This window comes from Diabrotica virgifera, chromosome 7 (assembly GCF_917563875.1).
Source record: "Diabrotica virgifera virgifera chromosome 7, PGI_DIABVI_V3a".
Taxonomy (NCBI): Eukaryota; Metazoa; Arthropoda; class Insecta; order Coleoptera; family Chrysomelidae; genus Diabrotica; species Diabrotica virgifera.
The window spans coordinates 194,242,022-194,263,239 of record NC_065449.1 but is presented as its reverse complement, the minus strand read 5'-3'; the positions used below and the strand labels follow the sequence as shown (position 1 = coordinate 194,263,239).

General features: G+C 32.8%; 1 protein-coding gene across 1 annotated transcript; it reads left to right on the top strand.

The window, feature by feature from the left end:
- Positions 1–5,789: 5,789 nt before the first annotated feature.
- On the top strand, positions 5,790–20,921 carry LOC114329598 (troponin C). The gene is made up of 4 exons (XM_028278763.2): positions 5,790–5,977; positions 12,639–12,916; positions 16,040–16,188; positions 20,715–20,921. The coding sequence occupies exons 1-4, from the start codon at positions 5,975–5,977 to the stop codon at positions 20,741–20,743; spliced, it is 459 nt and encodes a 152-aa protein (XP_028134564.1). The 5' UTR covers positions 5,790–5,974; the 3' UTR covers positions 20,744–20,921.
- The last annotated feature ends 297 nt before the right edge of the window (positions 20,922–21,218 follow it).

The window sequence follows — 21,218 nt, the reverse complement described above, 5'->3', positions numbered from 1 at the left end:
ATTTATTGTACGCAAGAGAGGTACCTCTAGGAATAATTAAAACGATCGAAAATATCTACCAGAACAACACAATAAAAGTAAAAGTAGATGAAGAACTAACTGACCCAATTGAAGCTGGTAATGGAATAAGACAGGGAGATTCCCTAAGTTCTCTGTTGTTCAACCTGATCATAGACGAAATAATAAAAAAGTAAGAACAAAAAAAGGATACCAAATGGGAGAAAAACAACTTAAAATAATCTGAAATATACTAAACCGTCTATTTTTGTATTTTTAAAATAATCTGCTATGCAGACGACGCAATACTAATCTCTCAAAATGAAGATGATTTACAACGTATGCTGCACGAATTTAATATAACCGCTAGAAAATTTAACATGTTAATTTCCCCAAAAAGACTAAATGCATGGTTATAACAGCAGATCTAATAAGGTGTAAATTAGAGCTGGAGGGTCAAATAATAGAACAAGTCATGGAGTTTAAATATCTAGGCATCACACTATGCAGTTACGAAAAGCTCGAAACAGAAGTGGAAGATCCGGTGAATAAATCAAACAAAGCCGCAGGTTGCCTGAATGAAACAATATGGAGAAATAAAAACATCGGAAAAGAAGTGAAAGGCAGAATTTCAAAACAGTCATCAGACCAATAATGACATACGCGGCAGAAACACGACCTGATACAGAAAGGACAAAAAGAATGCTAGAAACAGTAGAGATGAAAACATTGCGAAAAATCGATGGTAAGACGCTGTGGGATAGAGCTAGAAGTGCAGATATACGAGGGAGATGCAAGGTGGACAACATTAATAACTGGGTGAAAAGCAGAAGAGTAGAATGGAACGACCACATAAGCCGAATGACAACAAATAGAGTAGTAAGGACGGTGAAAGACGGTTTCCCAATTAATAGGAAGACGATCAGTGGGAAGACCACGAAAACGATGGAATGTCAACTTACTGGAGGCACATTGAAAAACAGGCAGAGCAATGTCTATATAAAAAGAAGAAGAAGAAGAAGAAGAAGAAGAAGAAAATAATAATTTAAGTTTATTATTTTTAAAGGCGTTCCTGTCCCATGTCTATTTTTAATATAAAATCCCTAACAGTTTTCAACATATTATTATTGGAAAAAATCGAGAACTGTAACTTTTTTATGTGCACATTTGTAATAAAGTAAGAGTTAGGTTCAATTAAACTATTTTTGATCCCAGAATATGTGATTTAATTTATGACCTACGTTTTTGTTACACCCTGTATAATGAATTTTAATTATTTTTTTCTGGTAATTTCGTTGACCTCAATTACTTGGAGTAAGGTTTCTAATGCAAAAAAAAATTTGAGTTTGTGCCAATACAAATATTAAATATCTATGTAATATTTAATGTTGACCAACTTCGTGTGATAGCTGTAATCTTGGGATATGCTGTCAATTATTAAAAAACAATTACATACTAGTCAGCAATTAAAACAGCAAAAATATTTTAAGTAAAAATAGCATAGATAAATAAACACAAGAAATAAGTTTAAATCGAAAATCCCTTTAACTATTAGTAAGAGATCCGAATAAAGGTCGATATGTACATTATCTGATTGCCGGATGAAACATTTTTTTTATTAAATTTCATACATAGACAAATATTTTTAGCATGGGTTGCCTATCAAAATCGTGTCATAGCTATCCTTGAGGGGGTGCGTAGGGGTTGAAATCAATATTTCAAGCACATTTTTTTGAAAGTATGGTAGAATTATTTTATTTTTAAATTAAATAGGCATATTCAGTACATATATAAAATATATAAAATACCCAAACAGAGAGCAAAGAAAGCAAGAGATTTTAATCAAATTATATGTATCCGAGATGAAAATAATATTTTATTAACGTTTCGACGCTCAAGTCGGGCGTCGTTGTCAAAATACAAAATAATACTAAATAAACAAAAATGTTGTTGCTTAGTAAAAAATTCTTCTAATAATTTATTTAATCTGACTCATTGATATCGGCAATTCAGACACGTATTATACATTTTAAAGTAGACGACTTTAAAATGATATTGCCAATATTAATAAAATCATTTTTAGGTAAAATTGTGGCTTATTTCCCATTTGAATATATTTGATTATAAAAATGCCACAAGAAAATAGCTTCAGAACAACATTATGAAAATAATAAAATACTAATTCACGAAAAGGACGTCAAAAAGTGATGGAGAAAGTATTTTGACAGTTTATTAAATGAAGAATTTGAGAGACAGCCTGTGGAGTTAACGGAGACAGTAACAGCAATGATTACCAGAATAACAAATGAGGAAGTGGCTCAAGCGCTTCAAAAAAAAAGAAAGGAAAAGCAGTCGGATTAGATGATATTCCTGGGGAAGTATGGAGAGCATTGGGAGAGACAGGAATAAGTTGGCTAGCAGGTCTATTTAATAGAATTATGGAAGTTGGACAAATGCCAGACGAATGGAGAAGCAGTTTATTAGTACCTGTCTACAAAAACAAGGGAGACATACAACAATGCACAAACTACAGGGCTATAAAACTACTTAGCCACACCATGAAAATATGGGAGAGAGTAATTGATAGACGAATTACTTGAAGAAACCGAAATATCCGATAATCAATTTGGCTTTATGCAGGGCAGATCAACAACAGATGCAATTTTCCTTGTGGGACAACTAATGGAAAAATACAGGAATAAAGAGACCAACGCTCATATGGTATTCATTGATCTTGAGAAGGCATATGATAGAGTTCCTCGAGAGATTCTGTGGTGGGCACTCAATAAGAAAGGAGTCCCTGGCGAATATGTAAAGATTGTGAGAGATATGTATGAGGGAGTAACGACTAGTGTTAGGACAGGTGTGGGAGAGACTGATAAATTTCAGGTGAAAGTAGGATTGCACCAAGGCTAGGTGCTTAGTCCTTATTTATTCTCATTAGTTTTGAACCAGATAACAGCAAAACTACAGGGTAGTATTCCATGGTGCCTAATGTATGCTGATGATGTAGTGTTAATAAGAAATTGTGAAAGAGACTTAAACAAAAACTGGAACAGTGGAGACAAGCTCTGGAGGAAAAAGGTTTAAAACTTAGTAGGACAAAAACAGAGTATTTGGAATGTTCATTTAAAGATGGAGTTACTACAAATAAAATGGTATCTTTGGATGGTGAAATGATTGTGAAAAGCAATAGTTTTAAGTACCTAGGATCGGTATTACAGAGTAATGGAGAAATAGATGGAGATGCATGCAGTAGAATTAGGGCTGGATGGATGAAGTGGAAAGAAGCGAGTGGTCTGTTGTGTGACAGAAAAATTTAAATGAAGCTGAAGGGAAAATTCTATAAAACAGCCATAAGACCGGCTATGATGCACGGAACTGAATGTTGGGCAGTGAAAAAGAAAGAGGAACAACGAATGCATGTGGCGGAAATGAGAAAGCTTAGATGGATGAGTGGAGTGACAAAGAAGGATAAAATTAGAAATGAGTATATTAGGGGAAGTCTAGGTGTGGCACCACTTGATGCCAAAATGAGAGAGCATAGGTTAAGACGGTTTGGTCATGTTCAATATAGAGACGTTAATCACCCAATACGAAGAATAGCTGAAGTGCGGATTCCTGGAAGGAGTAGGAGAGAATGACCAAAGAAGACCTGGGGGGAGACGATAAGGCAGGACATGTTGGTAAAGGGGATTAACATTAATATGACCCAAGATAGAATTGTGTGTAGAAATGCAATTACGGAAGCCGACCTCGCATAGGGATAAGGCAAAGAGAATGATGAATGATGAGGCATATGCAGTACAATTCATAGGTATTCAAGAAAAAATTTAATGAAAAATATTGAAAAATAAGCCAACGGTGGCAAATTTTTAAAGACACCTTAAAAAGCAATGAACTTTGCGGTGAACATCAGAACTCATCGTTGGATCATAGTAAATAAAAGATTCAAAAATATTTTATTAGCTTATGAGTTTCTCGAGCTAACACTATCGAGTTTTTTAGTTTTATCCAATTTTGACTTTTTGTTATCACTCAGAAGTAAAAAAAAACGAATTTTTTTTTCAAAAAAAGAGGAAAAATCAATGTATTTATTATTGTTAAACACAAAATAAATATAAAACTAAAAATACCTCGACAGCGTTACCTCAAGGAAAGAAAATATATACAAAATTACAGGTAGTTGGTCAAGTAGTTTTTGAGTTACAATGTCTACAGGCTTTGAAAAAAAAGCAGTTTTGAGAAAAACGCGTTTAAAGTATAGTCAACTTTTATTTTCAATTTCTTTTTTATCTGTCAAATCGTAAAGTCACGAACATCCGAATATGTTTTTGAATCGCGGGGTAATTGACAAAAGAAAATGAGAACAGCTGTTGACCGTTTCTCACTACGCTCCAGCGCGCTGGCGCGAAGTGGCTGCAATGCGAGTCGAACGTAGGGAGGTAGGGAAATAATGTTGAATACCCCTATCTTCGACTCGCTTTGCAGCAGGTTCGCGCCAGCTTGCTTGAATGTATAACAGTCAACAGCTGTTCTCATTTTATTTTGTAAATTACTCCGAGATTCAAAAAGATATTTCGGTGTGCATCATTTTACGATTTGACAGACAAGAAAGAAATTGAAAATAAAAGTTGACAATACTTTAAACGCTTTTTTCTCAAAACTGCTTTTTTCAAACTCTGCAGACATTGTAACTCAAAAACTACTTGACCGACCCACCTGGGATTTTGTACATATTTTCTTTAGACATTCCTTGAGGTAACGCTCTTGAGATATTTTTTATTTTATGCTTATTTTTTGTTCCCTAAAATTAGACATTTTGTAGACCAGTCTTCAACTAAATTGCATCAAACCTCTAGCGGGGTCGGACACAACCCCCATAACTTTTATAAAAAAAAGGGGGTTGAGCGATACCTCATGTTAAAGGTCATTCAAGCACTTTTCCAAAAATGCCAAACACTTTTTATTTCTTTTTATTACTTTTGAAAAGATTAAGTAAAACCGTAAAGATATTAACTATCGAGTTCAAAACTCCACATATTTTTTGCCTAGATTTTTTCAAAAATACGGAAAATAAAATATAATATATGCGGTATTTTTGAAAAGGCAGTTGAACGACCTTTAAAACGAGGTATCACTTAACCCCCCTTCCCATTAAAGATTTTCTGGTTGTATCCGCCCCCACTAGAGGGTTGATGAAATTTAAAGGAAAACTGGTCTACAAAAGATCCCCCTCATAAATAAATTTGACGTTTATATGCATATTTTTAGATTTTCTATAGGGTTCAAATTATAGAGAGTCTTCAAATTAACACACTGTGTGTGTAGATAAGAGTCAAATAGCTTGTTCGAAGTTTCCAGTATTCCAAAACAACAAATAAAGTCACCCTATATGTTCAATATATAAACTCATATTTTTTTTAATAAAACAATTTTTATTATTTCTAAATCCCATGAAATAATTTTAGTTTGTTGTTTATTTCATTATTTATATTTATTATTTTTACAGTTACAGTTGTTTTATTTAGCTTCTATTGCTGACATTCCAATATTTATGTTTTCATGATAACCCTAATGTAATAGAAACTGTTGTGATTAAAAAATCATTTTTTGGCTACTCAACGAGATAAACAGGTTAGCAGACAACCTTATAAAAACAACACTGCGGAAAAATACCTACCAAATGACTTATTTTTCAACAAACCTGCCAAAATATTACGAAACGAATTTTCGCACTTTCATGTGAAACCGTGAAAACGTTTCCAAAAATATCGTTCACTCAATTATTCTCAATTGACAAGCTACAATGCACTAGAACTTTTGTAGTAGATTAAAACTGAAAATTCCCAAAATAATTCGCAATCATTTTTCTAAATTAAATATTGACGGGAGTGGGAGAAATATAAGATGCTTACATTTTCTTAAAGCTTTTAGTATTCCTTTGTCATTAAAGTGACATTAAAAAATTAGCAAAATGGTATGTTGGAAATTATTGTGAAAATTGTGTGTTACGTTAGTGAATAATTGTTGTGATAATTTGTGGGATTAACTTTAGAAACATTATTTCCGTTGAAGAAATTTTAGTCACCAGTACAACATTATTAATTATTTATTGTGAAATGAATATAAAGCTTTCATGTCTTTTTCTTTTTCTTCGTGTTTCGTTTACTACAGGTGCTTGTTTTGGAGCCTCTAAACAATTGGATTTAATTTTTTTATCGTCGTTTGTTTCGGTGAACTACTAAGTATTTTCTTTATCCAGTTTTTCTGCAAGCCACAGCCATTTTCTGCGATTTTTTGTATATTCGTTGTCAATATATTTCGTATACCCCTTTTTAACATCTAGATTCATTCTTTTAATTACACTACTTTTGAATTTTTAAATACTATACTGATGTTATAATTTTTCTTAATTTGTTGTATGTTCAACATATTCATTACTTTTCTAATTTGTTTTATTTACATTACATTAATACAAAATTTAACAAAAGCTATTTATAATAAACTCCAATGATGTTTGGTATCTTCATCTACCAAGGGAGAAATTTACAAAAAAGAACAATGGGCACTTTGAAAATATAATTTTGAAAAATGTGTGACGTTTTCTAGTTTATTTTTTATTGATTTGTTTTGGAAATTAACTCTATATTGACGACAAAATTTAATGAATGAACAGTAAACACAGACATCATTATTTTAGTGAATTTGTCAGGACTGCCTTAATTGAAAGTTGTTTTTACTATTCCTATATTTTGTCTTTCCAATCTTTTCAGTACTTTTTTCTTCACCATGACCGTCTTCATGCGTACTGCGATTACATAACTATTTTACCTATTTTACCTATTTTACCTACTTTTGAATATTCTTTATAAAGTCAGTAACATAAAAATATTGTCAAAAAGAAATGACATCTTTTCTTTAAAATGTCGTGTAGGGCTCTATGCGGATAACATGACTATTATGTAAGGTTTTCAAACTTTACCTGGTATTCTAAAATTCAGCGATATCTAGTTCATATTTTTTTGGTAGCTTTGTGTCGTCAACATTGTAGATACGAAGGCAATATTAATATATAATTATTATGTTTCAGTATTTCTTTTTATAGAACAGTATATTCCCATTTTCATGACAAATCTTCAAAATAAATCCATTTTCACTATGTTGGAGATTTGTATCTACTGAAAAGGTAACTCTTTTTAACTTCTTGGTATTTTAGTTGATTATACGTATATTACATGTTCCAATAAATTGTGGCATTTGAAAGTTATATTTTGTGTTACTTTTGAGCACCATGTATCTTTTATTTTCTGATTGTCTTATAATTTGTATGTTTAAATATATAGTGTTATGAGTTGTATCGAAATTTGGGTAATAGCGTTGAAATTTTACAGAGCGGGCCGAAGAAAAGAGTCCACCTCGATATTAGGCAGTATTTATTAGACTCAAAGGAAATAAAGAAACAGGTCTATTTTTGATCTAAGAGGGACACATTTTTACGGTACATATATCTGTAATTTATCAACCTCCTCCCTTCAACATCACCCACCCCTTATTTTGAAATAGGAAATAGGGTTTGTGTGCTAGCTCATTTGAAAGTCTAATCAATTATATATTCATTAATATAAACTTTAACATAAATATTTATGCAGGGTGTCTAAGAAAAAAAGATAATTAAATTAACTGACACAAAAAGAATAACGTAGGTATGTAATTTATTTAATTCAAAATACATTCTACTGCTGTCACAAAACAGAAAAAAATATGTTTTTTGATAAATAAACATTGCTTTTTGCGTAATTTCAATGTTCAAGCTACCACCCATCTGCTTCTTGGTAGGTTGAAGATTGAAGCAACAAACAATGTTTGTATTTAAGCAACAAACAATTTATCAGATAAACATTTTTTTCTGTTTTCTGTCAGCAGTTGAATGTATTTTGAGTTAAATAAATTACATACATTCTTCGTTTTGTGTGAATTTATTTAATTCCAAATAATTTTTCTTAGACACCCTGTATAAATAATTATGTTTATGTTTATATCACTGAATAGAGAATTAAAGTACCTTTCAAATGAGCTAGCACACTACGCCTATTCCCTATTTAAAAATAAGGGGTGGGGATGTGTGGAAGGGAGGGGGTTGATAAATGACAGATATATGTCCGTAAAAATGTGTCCCCTTAGATCAAAATCGACCTGTTTCTGTCATAATACTGGCAAATATCGAGGTGGACTTTTTTCTTTGGCCCATTCTCTATATTATAAGTATTTTAAGTTCAGAGTCTCATTATTAGATTTCTTAAATTTTTACAATTTTTCCTTTAGCTCCATTTTAATTTTACTGTCATAGAACACACCACTTACTTCGTTCCACTCCATCCATCCAACCCTAATTTTACTACATGCATCTTAATTTAAGTCCTCATTAGTCTTTAATACCGATTCTAGGTACTGAAAACAAAAATACTCTATTTTTGTCCTACTAGGTTTTGAACTTTTTTTTTCAAGGTATTGTCTCTACTGGTTCAGCTTTGTTTAAGTCGCTTTACCTATTACCTACTAACACTACATCATCAACATATTATATTAACCACCAGAGAAATGTTACCTTGTAGTTTCGTTTTTATCCAATCCCACAATAATGAGATTAAATAAGGACTAAGCCCCAAATTTGGGTGTAATCCTACTTTTACATATTTATCAGTGTTTTCCACACCTCTACTAACACTAGTGTTACTCCCTCATACGTGTCTGTCACAATCTTTACATATTCACAGGGGCGTCATTTAAATGACTGAAATTTACAAAAAATACATCAATTTTCATCATTACATCATATATAATGTATTGTATATACAATGCTTGCCCCCCCCCCCCCTCCCAATCAAAATTTCAAATGACGCTCCTGCATATTCACCGAGAATTCTTTTCGTATTGAGCGAACAGTGAATACCACAGAATCTCTTTAGGAACTCTATCACATGCTTTCTCAAGGTTAATAAATACAATGCGAGCGTTTCTTCCTATATTCCTGTATTTTGTCATCAGGAGTCTTATAAAATATAATGAAAATTTCATATATTGTTGATCTGCCTTGGAAAATGCTAAACTAATTAGCGGATGTCTCGGTTTCTTCCCGTAGCCGTTTATCGATCACCCTCTTCCATATTTTCACGGTTAGTCTAGACGCAACCTAGGGGATCCCGTGGGAAATTCTAGCTCGCCGTAATTTGATGGTGGTGTTATAGGTTTTTTGGGTCGCTGAATCCAATGGAAGTGATCTGCAAGCCCAAATACTGTGCGTTTAATTGTTATTAACAAATTATGGTAAAATTAGGTATTTTTCGGGAATTATTAGAAGCCCTGTAAATAAATTGATAGTGTTAAGGTTTTTTCTGCTGAATTTTTGGTCGCCGAAACAAATGCGACTAGTTGCGATTACTCAAAATATGTTCTTATTTTGTTAATAACAAAATAATTGTTTATTCGCCGAAAAACTCGAACTAATGCGCTATCTACAGCAAGTTTGTAGTTTTTTTCATAATATTTTTAATACGCTAAATCGATTGCCACTAGTTGTGATAGCTTAGACCACGTTCCTACTTTGTTATTAATAAATTATAGTAAAAATAACGGTTTATAGTACGTTTACTCATAGTTTTTGCTCTAAATTTAAAAAAACCACTTGGATTGACATGAAATTTGCTATGCATGTAGCTAACATGTCAAACAAAACAAATGATACTGTTTCGATGTGTGCTTTTACCCTCAGGGTGAGTTTTACCCCTTTTGCAATAATTTATTAGTAACAAAGTCCGAACGTGGTTTATATATCACGACTAGTGGCAATCGATTTGGCGTAAAAAAATACTATGAAAAAACTACAAACTTGCTATAAATAGCGCATTATTTCTAGCTTTTCGGCGAATAAACAATTATTTTGTTATTAACAAAATAAGAACATATTTTGAGTAATCGCGACTAGTTGCATTCGATTCAGTGACTAAAAATACACCAGAGAGCACCTTAACACTGTCAATTTCTTTACAGGGCTTCCAATAATAACTGAAAAATACCTAATTTTACCATAATTTGTTAATAACACTTACACACCCCCTTTTTAGGCTTCCAGAATAATTCCATTGGATTCAGCGACCCAAAAAACCTATAATACCACCCTCAAATCACGGCTAGCTAGAATTTCTCATGGGACCCCCTATGTTGCGACTAGACTAGGTGTGCTAAGTAGTTTTATGGCTCGTTGTACCGGGTGTCCCAATAAGAATGGCTCTCGGCCATATCTCAGGAACCGTTTATAGTAGAGCTTTGAAATAAAAAATTTTATAACAAAAGTTGCCTCTGGAAAAGCCTGGAAATTATTTTCATAATTGTGGGACCACCGCTAGAGGGCGTAATTGAATATCAAAAATAAAAAAATCTAAATTTTACAAAATTTTCCTAATGAAGGGGCACTGGAAATCCAATTATTGTATTCTTCATCAAATTCTGCGCATATTTGATTTAACAAGTTTAACTCTATCTTTGCAAATAAGAGGTGGGGGTGAGTGGGAACCTTGTTATGAAAAACTGGCTGTGAGTCCGGTTCTGCTTAATCAAATTTTGCAAACTTGGTCTTGTTGAAGACAGATCTTTTTCGTCAATGTAAAAGTTATGATTTCGAACCAACTTACTGAGTAATATGCCAGCTAGAAGGAGTTATTTAATGTTTTTCAGAAATCTAGTGTTCCTTGGAAAATATTAAATATAAACATGCATTTTTAATACCATATTACAAAATTAGACAAAATTAGCAACAGAATAGCGAAAACCGCATGTTAATACCTTTTTTCTATCTCGAGATATCTTACAAAACGTGTAAATTTAAAAACATAACTGTTACTGTCACCGGTAAACGAAATTCATTAAAAGTAGTGTGCTATGGAAACAACAAAGAAACAATTTCCAGCTGTCAACGTATATTAGGTCTTTTCAACGCTTCTCATTTGTTTCGAGCCTCGTTCATATCTCGTATATTAATATTATACACGGATTATACGGCATATGACAGAGGCTCGAAACAAATGAGAAGTGTTGAAAAGCCCTATTACAAAGAAATAAAAACAACTATTTAGTGATGACATAAACGTTTAAATTTTTGCCCATCATTTTCGTTGCAAACATTTACTCTTTCAAGAGTAGATTGAACAGCAGTCTCAATTTCTGCTCTCGATATGCTTTGAATGGCGTTTAGTATTCTCTGGATAATGTATTCTAGAGTAGTGTATGATGGGCAACAATTTGAATATTTAGGTCGTCACTAAGTAGTTCTTTTTGTTCTGTGTTATATTTAATTTTAATAGTATTGTTTCTCTTTATATTGTTGTTTTAATTAATTATATTTTTATACGGTGACATCTGGAAAATGTTATTTTGTTTTTTTCCACAGCACACTACTTCTCTTAACTTAGTTTACCGGTGATAGTAACAGTTAAGTATAAAATTTACACGTTTCTCGAGATATCTTGAGATAGAAAAAAGGTATCGACATGCGGTTTTCGCTATTCTATTGCTAATTTAATCTAATTTTATAAAGTATGTTTAAAAATGCATACTTGCATTTAATATTTTTCAAAGAAAACTAGATTTCTGAAAAAAATTAAATAACGCCTCCCAGCTGGCTTATTACTTATTAGGATGGTTCAAAATTATCACGCTTACATTGAAGAAAAAGATCTGTTTTCAACAAGACCCAGTTTTCAAAATTTGATTTAGCAGAACCGGACTTAAGCCATTTTTTCATAACAAGGTTCCCACTCACCCCCACCTCTTATTTGCAAAGGTAGAGTTAAACTTGTTAAATCAAATATACGCAGAATTTGATGAAGAATACAATAATGGGATTTCCAGTGGCCCTTCATTTGGAAAATTTTGTAAAATTTAGATTTTTTTATTTTTGATATTCAATTACGCCCTCTAGCGGTGGACCCACAATTATGAAAATAATTTCCAGGCTTTTCCTGAGGCCACTTTTGTTATAAAAATTTTTATTTCAAAGCTCTACTATAAACGGTTCCTGAGATATAGCCGAGAGCCATTCTTATTGGGACACCCGGTACACTGTATAGTCGAACCCGCTTAATGGAACAGCCTTCGTGCCAAGCAAAATTATTGTTATAACCGAGATATTCTAATAACCGATCATTTGTGGCTAGTAGAAACATTTCGGAACCCCAAATTTCTATGCTTTAAACCGGGATATTCCTATAACCGGTATTCTAATAAGCGGGTTTGATTGTATTTCTTGTTTTTGTAAACAGGTGCAATATCACCTTGTATATACTGTATCTCCATTTATCTGGTATTTGCTTAACTTCTATAATTCTATGAAATCAACCTGTCAACTGCTAACTTGTGTATGTCTCTCCTAATGTACTTTCTATGGTGATTATGCTATACCGTCGGCATTATCTATTACTATATCGTTATCATTATTGTGATTATACTATATCGTCGGCAAAGTGTAGGTTAAATGTAATGTTTTATTGTGTACTATTTACCATTTTTTAACTACGTCCTGTAAAATAAAAAAAAGGATTTGTGATTTTTGTTAAGCCTACATAATATCTTTTTCGTTATTCTAGAGTGGGGACGATGACCAAAAGATGGAGATCATCAAAAAAGCCTTCACCATGTTCGACACGGGCAAAACAGGCTTCATCGAGACCATTAAAATCGCCACCATTTTGAACACCATTGGTCAATTATTCGATGAAGTCGCCCTAAATGATTTGATTACCAAAAATGACCCTGACAGGACTGGACAAGTGAACTTCGATGGCTTCTATGAAATCATCTACCCTTTCCTAGAAGAGGATCTTGATGAGGCTGAAACACAGAACGAACTTAAGGAAGCTTTCAGGTAATCCCTAATGATCCATTGCATACAATTTTCAGTTTACTTTTACATAAATCTCGTATTTTCCTTAAATAATTAAAAGATCTCTTCGGTGATAACATACTGTTCTTTTTTCTTCTCTTCCTATGTTGGAAACTTATTTTTATACTTCCTTGTAAGTATTCATTTTTTGATCTCGCTTTTTATAACTTTCATTATTCTTGCTATCTATTTATACATATATACGGGGTTTAAAAAAGTCTATACTGCATCCTCACACCTAACTGCCATATATTCCTATACTGGACATCCTCTTCCTCCAAATCTCGATGTTCCATGGCTTTTCTTACATTTTCATTCCACGATAACCTTGGCCTTTCCCTCTTCCTCTTACCTGGGGTTTCCACTTTGATATTTTTTTGGGCAACGCTGCTCATCCATCCGAAGCACGTGACCAAACCACTTCAAGCTTTTCCGCTCCATTCTGTTCACTGCAGTGTCTTGGGCGTGCATTCGTCTTCGGATTTCCTTGTTACGCACTCTCTCCTGTCTCGAAACTCCAGCACTTCAGCGCAAGTAGTCCATTTCTGCTGCGTTGATTCGTCTTCTAAAATCTGCTGTTAACGTCCATACTTCACTCTCATACATCAGAAATGACTGTATTAAGGACTAACCGAGATTATAGTTATTTATGTACCAAGTCAGTAAAGTGACTCTTTACCTAACGAGTCTGATATTACGAGAAGAGCGAGCGTAGCAAGCGAGGCGAGTAATAGACGAGTTCAATAAAGAGTCTTTACTGACGTGTTGCATACAAAATTTTATCGCCAACATATGTTTTTTAAATATAATGTCGTCCGAACCACTGGGGTTATAAACGACAACAATGGAAAATACATATTAAAAATAAAAAGAGATTTTAATATTAAGTAAATACATATATGTACTAACAAAAAGTATACCAGAAAAATTTGTGATACAATTAAGGTGAAACAGTAGCGATCAACAGGTAGCGAAAACGCGTTCCAAGATTGCGGCTGTAATTTTGAATATTGTTTCGAGATATTTGGCACACGTATTCGTAATATAATAAAGAATGGCGGTACAGAGCCCAATTTGAAAAATATATTAATATGTGGAAATTACTCTGTAATTAAATACAATATTAAAAAAACGAGCCTGTACCGCCATTAAGAAGAACAAAAAAATACACTTTCTTCAAATACACTTTTTTATCCGATGCTTAGATTTTGTGTCATTTTGGAACTATTAATGAAATAAAAAATTTTAGTAGTTCCAAAATGACACAAAATCTAGGCATCGGATAAAAAAGTTTATTTGAAGAAAGTGTATTTGTTTTGTTCTTCTTAATGGCGGTACAGGCTCCTTTTTTAATATTGTATTTAATTACAGAGTAATTTCCACATATTAATATATTTTTCAAATTGGGCTCTGTACCGCCATTCTTTATTATATTGCGAATACGTGTGCCAAATATCTCGAAAAAATATTCAAAATTACAGCCGCAATCTTGGAACGCGTTTTTGCTACCTGTTGATCGTTACTGTTTCCTCTTAAATGTCTTTTATTCCTATTTCCGTTAAAAACTGTATGATATTGTTATTTGTATTGTCTCTAAGAAGCTCAGATATGTCACTGGGAAGGTTGAGTTTACTTCTCGTTTGCTGGTATATTTGACAATATTTAAGATATGTTTTATTGATATAAAATAATATTTGCCAACATAATTTGATATTGGTTTTAACACGTACTTTCAATTTACAATTTAAGAACTTTTTAAATTTTAGACGTCATAATAATTTCATGACAGTGATGCCAAATAACTTGCAAGATGGCCGCTTTTGATTTTTAATCAATAGTTATCAATATTGAATAATTACTCAATCGGTAAAGTTTTAATTTATTTTTTCTACAACCGTGTTAAAAATGCAATTTTTAACACTCGATACGAGCGTTAAAAATGCTACTTAGGGGCACTAGTGCTTTAAAATTTTTATGGCACTGCAGTTCGTATTGACCGTATACGCTGTGAGCTTCGCTGGTGTCGCTCCTGGCGGATTACTAATCAACTTTCACTGGTAATTTTTAAATTTATTATTTAATTGTTATCGCTTAATATTTACAACGCAAAAAAGTAATTAAATTATAATCGATTTTTTTAAGATTTTGCTAATCATTTTGACGTTCTATTGATAAAATATGAATTTCTTACTTCGGATACTTTCACAATTATCGTATAGATGGCGTTAAGATTAATATATTAATTTATAATTAGATATTACGGAACATTAAAAAAACTTAAATTCAGTATTTAAAACGTATTGTATATTTAAGGTAAAAATATATAACACAGCTTTGACAAACTAATACTTTTTATGATTAATGTTTTTAATTTTAATTTTAAATTAATCACTTTGACATTTATGTCAAATTTCCAGTAATCGTTTACAGACTTGTCACTACTGGCGCTCGAGAATTTGTAAATATCCCTTCTACGTACGAGCTCACAGCGTATAGACAACTTTGATGTAATGTCAAAAAAATATAAAAATGGAATGTCAGTCAAGTTCAAGTAAAAGTTTTCGTAGATATTGTCCTGTAATTACGTTTGTAGAAATAATATTGTATGATAAGCATGTTAAAATGTACATTTTTAAGGCACTCATGTGCCTTAAACTTTCACATGCGTGCCTTAAACGTGTACTTTTAACACTTATATCATAAATAACTATTATATGAATATAATTACAAGATACTACAGAATTTCACTTTTTGACATAAATTTGATTGATAATACCGCAAATTGCGTACAATATTTTTAATAATTAAAGTAAATAAATTGTAAGTCCCCTCAAATACTGCCATCGACCATTTACATGCAATCTCGGTTAATTTGATTAATCGCGGCAGGTAAAGTAAAATTCTTCTTTCAGTACAATAAAGTGTTAATTTACTGCCGCAAATGAGGGCAAATGAGTACAATAAAGAATGACTTTAGTGACGGTTGGCCATAAATATATTTATTAGTTTTTCCTATAGGAAGTTTTTGATTTTGTTGTTCTCTTTTACTCGATTATCATGAATATATATTATAAAATTTGGCTAATAAATATTGTCTTGTTTTAGGTTATACGATAGGGAAGGTAACGGATATATCACAACAGGTACCCTAAAAGAAATTTTGGCTGCTCTGGACGACAACCTTACCAGCAGGGACTTGGACGGAATTATTGCAGAAATTGATACTGATGGATCTGGTACCGTAGATTTCGATGGTGAGTCTCAAGCAATAATTATTAACGTATAATTTTAGGTGTTGTAGCAGTTAACTGTTTGATTCCTTGCTTTAAATATTCATTTATTCTTTCAGCATTACAATTCCTAGTGATAACAGCTAACGCCATGGCGTTCAAAAACTTATTCTTGGGTGAGGTGGATTATTCCTCTGTCATTTATAGCTTGCTGTTTGTCTTTGCTGCTGTCGTGACTGTTTTACATTTCTTACTGTCCATGCACTGAACTTTCCAGTCTTTAACGTTCGTTGCTTTTATGTCTTTTTCTACATGATTCAGCCATCTTCTAGGTCTTCGTCAACGCATAGATATATGTCCTATCCATTCTAAGCGAAGAGATTTTATGTATCTGACTATATTTTCTATCTTTAATTCGTCTTTAATTTCCCATTATTTTTATTTTAAATTTCAGAAAGCTCTCTTCCTCTTTCTTATTAGTCGTCGTTGTTTCCATCCCATAAGTAACCTCAGATCTTATATAGGTTCATCTTTGTCGTCTTACTTAGAGTCTTGCTTCTCAGAAGCTTTTTATTCATTCCAAATGTTTTTTCGCCATTTAGAATTGTTTCCTCTGTTCTCTTTTTTTCGGTTTTTCCTATTGTTACTCCCAGGTAGCTAAAGGTGGATAAAGTTTCAAATTTATGGTTCTGTGTTCTTCGTCTTCGCTATCAGGACTAGATCAAATACATCTGCTACTAGTTGATATTGATCTGTAATAATGTTTTTGTTTGCAAAGTTTGTCGTCCATATCATTTGATGTCCAACATAGTTACATAGGTCGGAGAGATATAGAATCTTATTTTACGTATTTGTTTACATTGATCTCTTTAAAAGTTGTTCCTTTGAAACTGATCTTTGCTGTTAGTGTAGGAAACAGAGGTTGAACCTTGCAAAATGGACACAAGTCCGGTTTTATTTTTTTCCTGGTATATCAAGGGGTGCTTATTATAAGACTAACTTTTTCTGAAAAAATTTCGCCCCGGAACCCCCCTTTTCACCCCTTTAAAGGGGGTAATTTGTGGTTTTTGCGGAACGTAGCCCTTCCTGTACCTTCTACAAAAAATTTCTTTTATAGAAATATGAAGAGGACTATATTTCCTACGATGTATTTCCCGACAGCATCTGTCTATCATCCACCGTTTAGCGAGGGTGGCGCCCCAAAGTTGACAAGTTTTTAAAAACGATGTTTTTAAAAAATATATATTTTTCCCTAACTGTAACGGAAATTAAGGAGAAATCCTGTAGCAATTATTCACAAATAAGTGACTGATTTTTTAGTATAGGTTTCACTTAAAGGTAATTGCCTTATTTTTAATTACAGGCTGTTACATTTTAAGAAACCCCTTTTTATACCATCTGAACCGTTTAGGTTAGAGTAAAAAAACTTTCAGCGATTACCCATGTACTGGTGCTATTTACAAATTTGTATAATATACCCGCATTTTTCCCCGGAACCACCCCAAAAAAAAGAAGAATTAATAAATAAAGTGATTTTCTTGAAATACTTCACACACAATGCGTTTTATTAATATGCTTCATATATCATTTTATGCACGTTATTATTACCCATGCATGGACACCAGAAGCGATTTTCTAGTGCAACCCCTGTAGCCAAAAAAAATAAATAAAATATAGGGTTAAAATTTTTTTTTGTTTTTTTTTTGCTTTTTGATACATATGGACATATGCTTCATCAATAGTGCTTTTCAAAAATATATATGGTTATTGCAACATCCCTGCGGAAACCACCTCTATCCTTGAAAATATACTGCAGAAACTACCCCTATCCCTTGGCGAGGATGTTTTTACGATTTTCTCATTACCTATGCATTCTTTTTAAACAAAACTTCTACAAGGTTAAAGACCACTATTTACTCTAAAAATTAGGTCCCATTTATTTTTTTCGTATAAGCAACCGTTACGGCACAGTGGACCCGTAAACCTCATATATGCTTTGGCGGGCTCCAGTTTTTGTTTTTTTTTTCGTCATCTGATCGTTTTATTGATAAAGTACTTATGTGAAATCAAACAACACAGTGTAACCTAAAAATTATGACCTATGCACATTTTACAATCTTTGAGGCAAAAAGCCACAGTGGTGGCCCAAAATCAATTTTTGCATATTTTCGCCACCTACACGCATTTTATTGCATTAATGCTACCTTAATAGCACAATATTTACCCTTAAGTGGTCGCTAAGCCCTGGCGGATCCAGGAAGGGGTGATGGGGGTGATCACCCCCCCAACCAAGTGATATTGTATTTAAAGATTATAAAAATATTCATTTATTTTTATAGAAATATTTATATTATAATTTTTATAAAAATGGCGTACTTTTTATGCTTTAGCGACAGTGGCGGATCCAGCACCGTTAAGAAAGGGGTTCCAATTGGTTAAATTTCTATAAAAAAAGTGAATATTTTTATAATCTTTAAATAATTTAACATCACTTGGTTTGAGAGGGGGGTGATCGCCCCCATCACCCCTCCCTGAATCCGCCACTGCTTAGCGCCCACTTAAGGGTGAATATTGTGCTATTAAGGTAGCATTAAGGCAATAAAATGCGTGTAGGTGGCGAAAATATGCAAACATTGATTTTGGGCCACCACTGTGGTTTTGGGGCGCAAAGATTGTAAAATGTGCATAAGTTATAATTTGTAGGTTACACTGTGTTGATTTATTTTACAAAATACTTTATCAGTAAAACGAACAGATGACGAAAAACAAAAACTGGAGCCCGCCAAAGCATATATGAGGTTTACGGCGCCACTGTGCCGGAACGGTTGCTTATACGAAAAAAATGAATTGGACCTAATTTTTAGAGTAAATAGTGGTCTTTAACCTTGTATAAGTATTGTTTAAAAAGAATGCATAGGTAATGAGAAAATCGTAAAAACATGCTCCAAGGGATAGGGGTAGTTTCTGCAGTATATTTTCAAGGATAGGAGTGGTTTACGCAGGGATTTTGCAATAACCATATATATTTTTGAAAAGCACTATTGATGAAGCATATGCCCATATGGATCAAAAAGCAAAAAACAAAAAAAATTTCAACCCCCATTTTATTTATTTTTTTTTTTTTTTGGCTACAGGGGTTGCACTAGGAAATCACTTTTGGTGTCCATGCATGGGTAATAATAACGTGCACAAAATGATATATGAAGCATATTAATAAAGGGCATTGTGTGAAGGATTCCAAGAAAATCACTTTATTTATTAATTCTTCTTTTTTTTTGAGGTAGTTCTGGGGAAAAAATGGAGGTGCATTATACAAATTTGTAAATAGCACCAGTACATGGGTAATCGCTGAAAGTGTTTTTACTCTAGCATAAAAGGTTCAGATGGTATAAAAAGGGGTTTTTGAAAATGTAACACACTGTAATTAAAAAAAAGGCAATTACTTTTAAGTGAAACCTATACCAAAAAATCAATCAATTATTTGTGAATAATTACGGCAGGATTTCTTCTTAATTTCCGTTACAGTTAGGGAAAAATATATTTTTTTGAAAACATCTTTTTTAAAAACTTGTCAGCTTTGGAGCGCCACCCCTGCTAAACGGTGGATGATAGACAGATGCTGTCGGAAAATAAATCGTAGAAAATATAGTCCTCTTCATATTTCTATAAAAGAAATTTTTTGTAAAAGGTAAAGGAAGGGCTACGTTCCGCAAAAACCACAAATTACCCCCTTTAAAGGGGTGAAAAGGGGGTTCCGGGGCGAATTTTTTTCAGAAAAAGTTATTCTTATAATAAGCACCCCTTTATATACCAGAAAAAAAATAAAACCGGACTTTTAAGGTTCCATTTTGCAAGGTTCAACCTTTGTTTCCTACACTATGTGGTGTTCTTCAGACTGACTGTTATCATACGTCTTAATGTTTCTGGGATTCCAAGATTCTCTAGGTCCTCCATTATTTTTATCTGATTTATTTTATCAAAAGCGCTTTTGAAATATATCAAAATCTCTCGAATTATGTATTTGTCCACCCTATGTATGGAATACTTGTCGATCTCCCCGGTCTGAACCCGTTCTGGTATTCACCTAATATCCGTTGAGCGCAAGATTTAAGTCTCATCTTTAGTATGGTAACTAAAATTTTATAGGTTGTGTTTAATAAGGTTATTGCTCTGGCACTCTTTTTGATATCCTTTTTTATATGTAAGTACATACTATAATACTTACCTGTATTCCAATCGTATAGTAGTCTGTTTTGTATTCATATTTGTTGTATAGATGGTTTATTTCTTTATGTAATTCTCTTCCTCGTATTTTATTAATTCCACTGCTATTTCATCTTCCCCTGCTGCATTTATGTTTCGGATGTTTTTAGTTTTTTGACAATAATTATTATTAACATGAATATTTCGAAATAACTTCATAATTTAAAAAGAATTAGTTTGCGAAATCTTCGATAATTACCATAATTAAAGCTTGTACAACAATGAAACCCTTTCTGGGAAAAATATTCGCTTTGTATAACAAAACTAAGGAAATACTTCTGTTTCAGAATTCATGGAGATGATGACTGGAGACTAAAATATTTATATTATGGAATTATGGACAGGGTCACTATTTGGACTAATTTTAGGGAAATTATAGTATTGAAAAAAATTCCAATCTAGGGTTACTCAAGAAGACAAATAATGTGTATTCATTACTTATAAATAAAACATGTTGAAATTGTTGTTAAATTAATAAATTATTTTTTGAATCAGTTTTTCTATTTACTAGGTATAGATACAAGTATAGATACTAGATATAGATCAGGGGTTCCCAATCGGTGGTACGAGTACCACTGGTGGTACGCGGGAAGGTTTCAGGTGGTACGCATCACGTGGGTGAAACAAGCTATTACGATGGACGTGTAGACAAAAGTCTACGGAAGTGCCAGCGTCTCTTCTTCCTAGCACAAGTTTTCGCCCGTTTCTTCAAAGTGAAGTCAGAAGTTTCAATGCTTTATCTGAAAAAAATAATGACATACTTAACACGCTGAACATGGGCTTTAGAGAGC